At 37.6% G+C, this 13,199-nt stretch overlaps 1 protein-coding gene across 1 annotated transcript in view; it reads right to left on the bottom strand.

The window, feature by feature from the left end:
• Positions 1-12,982, bottom strand: part of ITPRID1 (ITPR interacting domain containing 1) — a 104,946-nt gene extending 91,964 nt beyond the window's left edge. Inside the window, 3 exon segments of the mRNA XM_082472204.1 lie at positions 10,998-11,041; positions 11,365-11,413; positions 12,722-12,982. Of these exon segments, the coding sequence (XP_082328330.1) occupies positions 10,998-11,041; positions 11,365-11,413; positions 12,722-12,863 (235 nt within the window). The 5' untranslated portion in view covers positions 12,864-12,982.
• Positions 12,983-13,199: the final 217 nt, after the last annotated feature.

The following is a 13,199-nucleotide window of genomic DNA, read 5'->3' as shown; positions in this document are numbered from 1 at the left end:
TAGAACAAAAAATTTCACAATTTGTATGGAAACACAAAAGACCCTGAATACCCAAAGCAATCTTGAGAAAGAAAAATGGAGCTGGAGGAATCAGGATCCCTGACTTCAGGCGATACTACAAAGCTACAGTTATCAAAACAGTATGGTACTGGCACAGAAACAGAAATATAGATCAATGGAACAGGATAGAAAGCCCAGAGAGAAACCCAAGCACATATGGTCACCTTATCTTTAATAAAGGAGGCAAGAATATACAGTGGAGAAAAGACAGCCTCTTCAGTAAGTGGTGCTGGGAAAACTGGACAGCTACAATTAAAAGAATGAAATTAGAACACTCCCTAACACCATACAGAAAAATAAACTCAAAATGGATTAAAAACATAAATGTAAGATGGGGCACTGTAAAACTCTTAGAGGAAAACATAGGCAGAACACTCAAAGACATAAATCACTGCAAGATCCTTTTTGACCCACCTCCTAGAGAAATGGAAATCAAAACAAAAATAATCAAATGGGACCTAATGAAACTTAAAAGCTTTTGCACAGCAAAGGAAACCATAAGCAAGACGAAAAGACAACCCTCAGAGTGGGAGAAAATATTTGCAAATGAAGCAACTGACAAAGGATTACTCTCCAAAATTTACAAGCAGCTCATGCAGCTCAATATCAAAAAAACAAACAACCCAATCCAAAAATGGGCAGAAGACCTAAATAGACATTTCTCCAGAGAAGACATACTGATTGCCAACAAACACATGAAAGAATGCTCAACATCATTAATCATTAGAGAAATGCAAATCAAAACTACAATGAGGTATCATCTCACACCGGTCAGAATGGCCATCATCAAAGGGTGTGGAGGAAAGGGAACCCTCTTGCACTGCTGGTGGGAATGTAAATTGATACAGCTACTGTGGAGAACAGTATGGAGGTTCCATAAAAAACTAAAAATAGAATTACCATACGACCCAGCAATCCCACTACTGGGCATATACCCTGAGAAAACCATAATTCAAAAAGAGTCATGTACCAAAATGTTCATTGCAGCTCTATTTACAGTAGCCAGGACATGGAAGCAACCTAAGTGTCCATCAACAGATGAATGGATAAAGAAGATGTGGCACATATATACAATGGAATATTACTCAGCCATAAAAAGGAACGAAACTGAGTTATTTGTAGTGAGGTGGATGGACCTAGAGAGTGTCATTCAGAGTGAAGTATGTCAGAAAGAGAAAAACAAATATCATATGTTAACACATATATATGGAATCTAAAAAAAAAAAAAAAAAGGTCATGAAGAACCTAGGGGCAAGATGGGAATAAAGATGCAGACCTACTAGAGAATGGACTTGAGGATACGGGGAGGGGGAAGGGTAAGCTGGGACAAAGTGAGACAGTGCCATGGACATATATACACCACCAAACATAAAATAGCTAGCTAGTGGGAAGCAGCTGCATAGCACAGGGAGATCAACTCGGTGCTTTGTGACCATCTAGAGGGGTGGGATAGGGAGGGTGGGAGGGAGGGAGATGCAAGAGGGAAGAGATATGCGGACATATGTATATGCATAACTGATTCACTTTGTTATAAAGCAGAAACTAACACACCATTGTAAAGCAATTATACTCCAATAAAGATGTTAAAAAAAAAAAAAAAGAAAACCTAAAAAAGAAAAACTGATGCTCAGGGAGTGATGAAACATGAATTGTCCATATGTTGATACCCAGGGGAATCTGTTGGAGTAGAAGAAGTGACAGTGGAAATCAACTCATTCATGAAAACGTATGAGGCATCTTCTGATGAATCCCAGAAATACTTATGGGCGATGCTTTGCAATAAACCCTGTGTCACCAGGATGGAGGCAATAATCTATCAAATTTGGGGTACTAATTTCATTATAATTTAATTTTTACCCACAGACTGGTGAAACCTGAGGCAAATTTGAGTTATAGGAGTTATTTATAGGTTAATTTCTGTATAGCTTTATATGTCTTCCTCTACAATTATTTTTTTTTCTATACTAAAAGCAAACTATTTAATGTTTTTTTTCTTTTTAAATTTTGTTTAAATTTAATTTTATTTATTTTTTTATACAGTAGGTTCTTATTAGTCATCCATTTTATACAAATCAGTGTATACATGTCAATCCCAATCGCACAATTCATCACACCACCACCTCCACCCTCACCGCTTTTCCCCCTTGGTGTCCATACATTTTTTCTCTACTTCTGTGTCTCAATTTCTGCTCTGCAAACCGGTTCATCTGTACCATTTTCTAGGTTCCACATATATGCGTTAATATACGATATTTGTTTTCCTCTTTCTGACTTACTTCACTCTGTATGACAGCCTCTAGATGCATCCACGTCTCTACAAATGACCCAACTTCGTTCCTTTTTATGGCTGAGTAATATTCCATTGTATATATGGACCACATCTTCTTTATCCATTCGTCTGTCGATGGGCATTTAGGTTGCTTCCATGACCTGGCTATTGTAAATAGTGCTGCAATGAACACTGGGGTGCATGTGTCTTTTTGAATTATGGTTTTCTCTGGGTATATGCCCAGTAGTGGGATTGATGGGTCATCTGGTAATTCTATTTTTAGTTTTTTAAGGAACCTCCATACTGTTCTCCATAGTGGCTGTATCAATTTATATTCCCACCAACAGTGCAAGTGGGGTCCCTTTTCTCCACACCCTCTCCAGCATTTGTTGTTTGTAGGTTTTCTGATGATGCCCATCCTAATCGGTGTGAGGTGATACCTCATTGTAGTTTTGATTTGCATTTCTCTAACAATTAATGATGTTGAGCATCTTTTCATGTGCCTCTTGGCCATCTGTATGTCTTCTTTGGAGAAATGTCTATTTAGGTCTTCTGTCCATTTTTGGATTGGGTTGTTTGTTGTTTTAATATTGAGCTGCATGAGCTGTTTATATATTTTGGAGATTAATTCTTTGTCCGTTGATTCATTTGCAAATATCTTCTCCCATTCTGAGGGTTGTCTTTTCGTCTTGTTTATGGTTTCCTTTGCTGTGCAAAAGCTTTGAAGTTTCATTAGGTCCCATTTGTTTATTTTTGTTTTTATTTCCATTACTTTAGAAGACGGATCAAAAAATATCTTGCTGTGATTTATGTCAGAGAGTGTTCTTCCTATGTTTTCCTCTAAGAGTTTTACAGTGCCCCGTCTTACATTTAGGTCTCTAATCCATTTTGAGTTTATTTTTGTGTATGGTGTTCAGGAGTGTTCTAATTTCATTCTTTTACATGTAGCTGTCCAATTTTCCCAGCACCACTTATTGAAGAGACTGTCTTTTCTCCATTGTATATCCTTGCCTCCTTTGTCATAGATTAGTTGACCATAGGTGCGTGGGTTTATCTCTGGGGTTTCTATACTGTTCCATTGATCTATATTTCTGTTTTTGTGCCAGTACCATATTGTCTTGATTACTGTAGCTTTGTAGTATAGTCTGAAGTCAGGGAGTCTGATTCCTCCAGCTCCATTTTTTTCCCTCAAGACTGCTTGGCTATTTGGGGTCTTTTGTGTCTCCATACAAATTTTAAGAATTTTTGTTCTAGTTCTGTAAAAAATGCCATTGGTAATTTGATAGGGATTGCATTGAATCTGTTGATTTCTTTGGGTAGTACAGTCATTTTCACAATATTGATTCTTCCAATCCAAGAACATGGTATATCTCTCTATCTGCTTGTATCCTCTTTAATTTCTTTCATCAGTGACTTATAGTTTTCTGCATACAGGTCTTTTGTCTCCCTAAGTAGGTTTATTCCTAGGTATTTTATTCTTTTTGTTGCAATGGTAAATGAGAATGTTTCCTTAATTTCTCTTTCAGATTTTTCATCATTAGTGTATAGGAATGCAAGAGATTTCTGTGCATTAATTTTGTATCCTGCAACTTTACCAAATCCATTGATTAGCTCTAGTAGTTTTCTGGTGGCATCTTCAGGATTCTCTATGTATAGTATCATGTCATCTGCAAACAGTGACAGTTTTACTTCTTCTTTTCCAATTTGTATTCCTTTTATTTCTTTTTCTTCTCTGATTGCCGTGGCTAGGACTTCCAGAACTATGTTGAATAATAGTGGTGAGAGTGGACATCCTTGTCTCGTTCCTGATCTTAGAGGACATGCTTTCAGTTTTTCACCGTTGAGAATGATGTTTGCTGTGGGTTTGTCATATATGGCCTTTATTATGTTGAGGTAGGCTCCCTCTATGCCCACTTTCTGGAGAGTTTTTATCATAAATGGGTGTTGAATTTTGTCAAAAGCTTTTTCTGCATCTATTGAGATGATCATATGGTTTTTATTCTTCAGTTTGTTAATATGGTGTATCACATTGATTGTTTTGCGTATATTGAAGAATCCTTGCATCCCTGGGATAAATCCCACTTGATCATGGTGTATGATCCTTTTAATGTGTTGTTGGATTCTGTTTGCTAGTATTTTGTTGAGGATTTTTGCATTTATATTCATCAGTAATATTGGTCTGTGATTTTCTTTTTTTGTAGTGTTTTTGTCTGGTTTTGGTATCAGGGTGATGGTGACCTCATAGAATGAGTTTGGGAGTGTTCCTTCCTCTGCAATTTTTTGGAATAGTTTGAGAAGAATGGGTGTTAGCTCATTCTCTAAATGTTTGATAGAATTCACCTGTGAAGCCATGTGGTCCTGGACTTTTGTTTGTTGGAAGATTTTTAATCATAGTTTCAATTTCATTGATTGGTCTGTTCATATTTTCTATTTCTTCCTGGTTCAGTCTTGGAAGCTTATACCTTTCTAAGAATTTGTCCATTTCTTCCAGGTTGTCTATTTTATTGGCATAGAGTTGCTTGTCATAGTCTCTTAGGATGCTTTGTACTTCTACTTCTGTGGTGTCTGTTGTAACTTCTCCTTTTTCATTTCTAATTTTATTGATTTGAGTCCTCTCCCTCTTTTTCTTGATCAGTCTGGCTAATGTTTTATCCATTTTGCTTATCTTCTCAAAGAACCAGCTTTTAGTTTTATTGATCTTTGCTAGTGTTTTCTTTGTTTCTATTTCATTTATTTCTGCTCTGATCTTGATGATTTCTTTCCTTCTGCTAACTCTGGGTTTTGTTTGTTCTTCTTTCTCTAGTTCCTTTAGGTGTAACGTTAGATTGTTTATTTGAGATTTTTCTTATTTCTTGAGGTAGGCTTGTATAGCTATAAATTTCCCTCTTAGAACTGCTTTTGCTGCATCCCATAGGTGTTGGATTGTCGTGTTTTCATTGTCATTTGTCTCTAGGTATTTTTTGATTTCCTCTTTGATTTCTTCAGTGATCTCTTGGTTATTTAGTAAAGTATTGTTTAGCCTCCATGTGTTTGTGTTCTTCCCGTTTTTTTCCCTGTAATTCATTTCTAATCTCATAGCATTGTGGTCAGAAAAGATGCTTGATATGATTTCAATTTTCTAAAATTTACTGAGGCTTGATTTGTGACCCAAGATGTGATCTATCCTGGAGAATGTTCCGTGCGCACTTGAGAAGAAAGTATAATCTGCTGTTTTTGGGTGGAATGTCCTATAAATATCAATTAAATCTATCTGGTCCATTGTGTCATTTAATGCTTGTGTTTCCTTATTAATTTTCTGTTTGGATGATCTGTACATTGGTGTAAGTGAGGTATTAAAGCCCCCCACTATTACTGTGTTACTGTCGATTTCCTCTTTTAGAGCTGTTAGCAGTTGCGTTATGTATTGAGGTGCTCCTATGTTGGGTGCATATATATTTATAATTGTTATATCTTCTTCTTGGATTGATCCCTTGATCATTATGTAGTGTCCTTCCTTGTCTCTTGTACCATTCTTTATTTTAAAGTCTATTTTATGTGGTATGAGAATTGCTACTCCAGCTTTCTTTTGATTTCCATTTGCATGGAATATCTTTTTCCATCTCCTCACTTTCAGTCTGTATGTGTCCCTAGGTCTGAAGTGGGTTTCTTGTAGACAGCATATATATGGGTCTTGTTTTTGTATCCATTCAGCAAGGCTGTGTCTTTTGGTTGGAGCATTTAATCCATTCACATTTAAGGCAATTATCGATATGTATGTTCTTATGACCATTTTCTTTATTGTTTTGGGTTTGTTTTTGTAGGTCCTTTGCTTCTCTTGTGTTTCCCACTTAGAGAAGTTCCTTTAGCATTTGTTGTAGAGCTGGTTTGGTCGTGCTGAATTCTCTTAGCTTTTGCTTGTCTGTAAAGCTTTTGATTTCTCCATCAAATCTGAATGAGATCCTTGCTGGGTAGAGTAATCTTGGTTGTAGGTTCTTCCCTTTCATCCCTTTAAGTATATCATGACACTCCTTTCTGGCTTGTAGAGTTTCTGCTGAGAAGTCAGCTGTTAACCTTATGGGAGTTCCCTTGTATGTTATTTGTCGTTTTTCCCCTGCTGCTTTCAATAATTTTTCTTTGTCTTTAATTTTTGTCAATTTGATTACTATGTGTCTTGGCATGTTTTTCCTTGGGTTTATCCTGTATGGGACTCTGTGTGCTTCCTGGACTTGGGTGGCTATTTCCTTTTCCACGTTAGGGAAGTTTTCGACTATAATTTCTTCAAATATTTTCTCGGGTCCTTTCTCTCTCTCTTCTCGTTCTGGGACCCCTATAACGTGAATGTTGTTGTGTTTAATGTTGTCCCAGAGGTCTCTTAGGCTGTCTTCATTTCTTTTCATTCTTTTTTCTTTATTCTGTTCTGCAGCAGTGAATTCCACCATTCTGTCTTCCAGATCACCTATCCGTTCTTCTGCCTCAGTTATTCTGCTATTGATTCCTTCTCGTGTATTTTTCATTTCAGTTATTGTATTGTTCATCCTTGTTTGTTTGTTCTTTAATTCTTCTAGCTCTTTGTTAAACATTTCTTGCATCTTCTCGATCTTTGCCTCCATTCTTTTTCCGAGGTCCTGTATCTTCTTCACTATTGTTGTTCTGAATTCTCTTTCTGGAAGATTGCCTATCTCCATTTCATTTAGTTGTTTTTCTGGGTTTTATCTTGTTCCTTCATCTGGTACATAGCCCTCTGCCTTTTCATCTTGTCTATCTTACTGTGAATGTGGTTTTTGTTCCACAGGCTTCAGGACTGTAGTTCTTCTTGCTTCTGCTGTCTGCCCTCTCTACAATTATTTTTAATTAATAATATTTAAATCTTCTTTATGTACCTCAAGTGTAAATGAAATAAGGTTTTATCAATACAAAAAAACCCTTAAATGGAAGTGTCCTTTTTTGCCATCCAAGCTTGGCTCACAGAAATAAGGAAAAGCTAGGGATAAAATTAATGGCCATGGATTTACACCAGTATGCAGTATATTGGTTTCTGGTAAAAAGAGCATGAACTTTGAAATCAAACAGAATTCAAATCGTGTCCACCTCTTTGGCTTTATGTGGTTTTAGGTAAATCTCTTAACTTTACTGAGTCTCTGTTTCTTCAATATTTAATGAGGTTAATCAATCACCTTGTTTGAGAAATACTTCACAATATTTTTAAAATATGCAACAGGCACTCGATATATGATAATTACTAATTATTACTAATTATAATTTTGAGACTGAAATGTATAGGGATCAGAAACCTAGTGAACCTCAGGAAAAAAAACAATAACCATGGAATTTTCCAACTCTTAAGCACTAGTATCTCACTCATGTCAATTTTCCAAGAGTTTAGTTTCTTATAATTTAAAATTTCTGGAGTTAAGGTAGAATGGGCTTCTTATGACTTTCTAGAAAACTAATTTGATGCATCTTTTTTATTTTAAGATCCAGATGTGGCCATTTTGCATTTCTAAGGATACTTGACTGACATTAAAAAAATTAGCGTTGTCCTACTTCAAAACATTTAAATTCAAGAGGACTGAGTTGTGGCCGTAAAAGCTGGTGCACAAGAGTCAGAAGACCTGGAGGGAGAAGTAGATGCCAGTGAACTGATCCACATTGTTCATGCTTTGACTTTTCTAGCAGGGACACTGATGCAGAGCTTTCCTCCCAGGATACTTCCAGGAGTGTCCATGCATAACACGGATAGTAAATTGTACTATAGTCCTCTACAGAGGAAACGTGGCTGTAGAGTCAGACAGACCCATGTTCAAATCTCAACTCACTTATCTACTAACTGGGTTACTTTGGGCAAGTTACTTAACCTTTCTGAGTCTCAGTTTCCTTTTTGCAAAAGTTAATATTGATAATATCCACCTCAGAAGATGGTTCTGGTAAATGAGATAATATACATAAAAAGTACCTAGGCTGTGTGCCCTCCACATGTACTAATTTCATTCCCTTCTGGGAGGCTCTACCTAGCATAATCGTGGTGAACAAGATACGCCAACCAGATTCCAGTTTAATAAAAATTAGACTTAAAAAAAATTAGACTTTAGGTAGCTGCAGAGCAGTATGAAAGCCAAAAAATCACCATTAGAAGCCAAGACCTGACCTTGGCCATCTCAAAACATAGGAGGAAATCAGCAATAGGGCCACTGAAGCCTTATTCCACCTCTTCATTTTATTTGAGGTCCACTAGAATGCTTTCCATGGGAGGTACTGGGTCACCTGGAAGATGAGCAGGCACTTGGACCTTGTTACTACTTCAATGTATAAAGCCTCAGAATGATAACTGAGGGAAACCAGCCTCAGAGTGATTTCTACTTGCAGTCAGTTGAATAGTATCCCCCTCAAATTTCATTTCAGTATCTGAAATTTCATATCAGAATGTATCCTTTATCTGGAAATAGGTTCTCTGCAGATATAATTAGTAAAGCTCGTGAGGTCATACTGGATAAGGGTGAGCCTTAAATCCTAAAGCCAATGACTGGAATCCTTAAGAGAATAGAGAAGACTCACAGGGAAAAGACAGCCATGTGAAAACAGAGGCAGAGCATGCAATGATGTAGCTACCAGTCAAGGAATGCCAGGGTTTGATGAGAACCACAAGAAAGAGGCCAGGAAGGATTCTTCCCTTAGAACTTTCAGAGAGAGAATAACCTTGCTGACACTTTGATTTCAGACTTTCAGCCTTCACAACTGTGAGAAAACAAATTTCTGTTTTAAGACACCAAGTTTGTGGTAATTGGTTATGGCTTACCTAGGAACGAATGCACCACTCTACATCATACTGAGATTGTGGGAGCTTTTACAGGATTTTCCCTCCAACAGAGACTACTTTTCTTTCCCTTCTTCAGTTCTTTTTTGTTTCACCACAGTTTTCTCTCTGACACACCCCTCATGACCTTCAGGTCTCCAGTTTCTGCTACTACTGTTATAGTTTCCACTTCCTGGTGCGGTCCTTGGCTTCCCTAAACTCAGGGTGCCTTGAGCTCATTGCAGCAAAACCAGCACACAGAGGGGCTGAGAGAATGCCCAGCCACAGGTCCCTCCACCCACCTCCAACCAGCTGTAACTAAAAATCGTGGCACTTGACCACCCAGATTCTCCACCTGCAAACACAGATGAACACCAGCCTTGCTACCACACAGGTTACTGAGTTTAAAATATGATAGATGAGGAAGGGCCTTATAAAAGTGAAGGCTCAATTAAACTTGTAAGAAGCTATTCCATTATTATTAAAAACCTCGCTAAAGACAAAGGACCTGGCAAATAGAAACTGTGCATGTCTGATCTCAGAGTCATCTTGTTACCCTTCTTTCCTCCAACTCTTCACCTCACGCTTTTACTTCATTGACTTGATTCAAAGGAGGAAGGGCCATGATTTGTCTTAATTTCTGGGAAGTGAAGCTTTTAATATAGTTACTGACAACCCCAGAACTGGTGCCAGGCCTCCTACTATAACCTGGGCAAGATGAATTATCAGAGGGATATGAAATGCTGGCTATATTTCTTAACTTCCTGCCTTTTCATGAGAATAAACTGTCAGGAACAAAGGTACTTAAATTCAATTTATTGGCAAACATCTTCAGAGATTTTTGGCATCATGGAACTTTTATATTTAAAAAAAATAAAGAAGCTTGGCAAAGGAAGAAATTTGAACGATATACCTGGATTTTTAAAGTAAAAATTCCTAAATTTAAACTGGTTTGTAGCCAATGGTCAATCTTAATTTAAGTGGCAGCGAAGGAAGTGAAATAATTAAAACCAGCCAAGTAAGTAGCAATTAGACTAATAATTCTCCCTCTAATCATTAAACTCCTTATTTATGTCATTTTTTACATGCATTATTTATGGCATTACATCAATTTTAAAACACACTGTTTTCACATTTTAACATCTATGAAATCAGGATGTGTCTAGTAGTCAATGTTACCTGCTATAAGGCCTAGTTATAATTGACAGGGATGACAAGGATGGTTGTTTTATTTTCCTATTGGAGTGGTACTTAAAATGTGGGTGCATTTTATGATTGAGGAGTCTTACATTCTATGAAATACCATATTTGATTTAATGAGGATGTAAACTGTGAGACCTGTAGTTAAATTTCTTTTTCTTCTTGTAATGTTCTTATCAAATCTCAACGTAACAAGTGTGATACATTTTCTGCCTCGGAAATACATATTTGTACTGTTTGCTATAGAATTCAGTCATTTGTTGTTTCTGAGAACAAATGCATCGTTAGAAAGAGAGGATATAATTTTAAGACTGAAGAACAGAAAGAAACTAGATTTAGAAATAAAAGTACAATACAGTGTGAGGAAAAATTAAACAATTTCATTTTCATTTCCATAATTACATCCTTGCAAAATGTCTTCACAGACCCAGCGAGTTTTCTGTTAGAGTCTGAGCTAATGATATGGCAAGAGTCCTTGTTTCTAGCCCCCAACCTGCTGCTGGATAACACCTATCCTTTCTGAGCTTGCCTTAAATATTAAAGAAAGTGATTGAGCAGAATGGTTTCTGAGATTTTTTTTTCCATTTCTAGGAACCTCTGATAATTCTCATTTTTAAAAGATTTATTCACACAAACATTTTAATACATCTCCTACTCAGGTCCACAAAGCATAACTGCTTCTGGGTTCTCTGGTCTTACCAATGTGGCTGATGACTGGCTGAAGGTTTTCATTTACAGAGACACTATAAGGAAACAAAAGTATTGTGAGTCAAACAATGTGTGTAAATAAATTATGCTAAATTGCTCCTTAATTAAACAGAGTTATGCAGTTAGGCTTTATTACAAGAGGACTTTTGGAAACCAATGAACAGCTGGGGGCTGAAATAATATTATTCTATTTTGTACTTTTAAACCGATATATAACTTTTGCAATAACAGAGTAATCCTTCAAACACCCAGTTAAAATGAAAATCCCTACATGTCACACCTGTCCCAGAAGGATTACCCATAATGTTTTCATGGATCTTTGCAAGAAGGATGCGTAAGGGCATAAAGAAACACTTACAAGAATCCAGAGTCCAGCCAGTGCGGAATACTTTCTTGTTTGGAATCTTCTACTAATGAGAAACAGACCAGTCAGTCAAAGCAGAACCAGCTAAAGTGATCCCACCCCGTTATTCAGCCACCACCCAATAGGTCTGTTTCCTAGTATTTAGTCACATGTTTCTATAAGCATATTCATTTTTTCCCCAAGGCAAAACTTCCGGTTTTCCATAATCAGTTTTTCCTCAAAATGAAGTGTAAACTTGCCAGAAGACTAACTTAAAAAAAAAGAGACAGAGAGAGAAAAAAATGTGAAAAGGAAAAAAATAAATCACCAAAGAGCAAGAGATGTTAGAATAATTTTTAAATTACCTGGTGTGAATACAAAGGGTGAAAAAGCATAGGAGACTTTTGCCTTTCTCTTGTTGGATATAAATCACATGGAGCCTCTCCTTACTGAATCACATTTACATAAGGCAGCTAGCCAGTGATGTTCATTTGCAAGGAGTTCTCTGCCAGGTTAGAAACCAAATTTGCATTCATTCCAGGGGCAAATTGCACTACAGTCCCAGAATTGCCAAAGGCACCCTGTGTTAAAAAGGCACCCAGTCTTTTAAGGTGGATATTTATCACTGGCTCAACAAATAGTCAACAGGAAAAAAGGAAAGGATATAAAAGTAGTTTTCCTGTAAATATTTGTTTCCATTCTGGTTGGTTACAGGTTACTCTGGGCTTATTTTCTTTGACTTTATCCTACGAAGCAGTGAGGTACCTGAATTACCCCCTTACAAGGTGTCTGGTGAACCAAAAAGGCCAAGTAGACATGGGAGTTGCTTAGTCTTCAACTGAGATACTGTGAAGGGATAGAATAAATTGGCGGTGGGCAAAGAAGAAAAGCCATCAAACAGTTACATCATAAAAAATCAAACAAACAAAAAATCATAGTGAAGGGAGAAATGTTTTCTTACTTATTACTCTTTAAATAATTAAAATTATTATCAACACCCTGTGCAAGACCCAGCAAATAAGAGCCTTTCAATAAAATGTTTGATGTCCTACAAGAAGCTTCATGTCTCTGGCATGGGCTCCACATAGCTTTATGATCCTGGGGACTTAGGATGAGGGGATCTTGGAGTGGAAAGGAAGCAGAGTTCATTCGTTAGTTGGTCTGTTTCCATCAAGAAGGTCTGTGTTTTAGGTGTCTGTAGGAGAAGTCAGATGTGCCCATTTCATAGAAGTTTCTGGTATCATGCCAGGAATACTGGTATCTTCAAAGTCAAGTCTTTGTTCCAAAATCATTTGCCCCCAGCCCCAAGCCCCCATATCCCTCACCACTCACAGTAGGTTGGATTCAAGTAGCCCTGAGGGCCCGTTCTCACCCAGCATGGGGGTGGTGAGACTGTGGCTCTCCTCCTCAGAGCGAGGGGGCAGCTGCTCATCCAGGGGAGCCCATGTCCTCTTGGTGGACCTCAGGATGTCTCTCCTGCTCTTTTCCTGGTCTCCTTGAGACTTCTCCGCCATCTTTAAGAGAGTAATTCAACAAGCTAATTAAAAACACACACACAAACAGATTAGACACAAAGAGCTCAGCTTTCAGGCTTGGCTCAGTGAGAGGGAGAGGACGACAGGATTCACAATTCAATGAGTGGACCCAGCTTTACAATTTCTGGGAGCCTGGCTCACCTACCCAAGCAGGGTCCCTGTCTCAATGAGATAACTGTTTCTTTCTCAATGGAGAGGCAGCTGGAGACCAAGGACTAATGCCGTCTCACCCTTCACCAGGCCACATCCACACTCTGGAGGATTCAATCTGGTGGTCTGGGATGTGGATGGCAAGCAAAGAAATTGTACTGGAGG

Source organism: Balaenoptera physalus (assembly GCF_965194825.1).
Source record: "Balaenoptera physalus genome assembly, chromosome: 8".
NCBI classification, from domain to species: domain Eukaryota; kingdom Metazoa; phylum Chordata; class Mammalia; order Artiodactyla; family Balaenopteridae; genus Balaenoptera; species Balaenoptera physalus.
The sequence above is the reverse complement of the archived record's forward strand: the minus strand, read 5'-3'. Positions and strand labels throughout refer to the sequence as shown.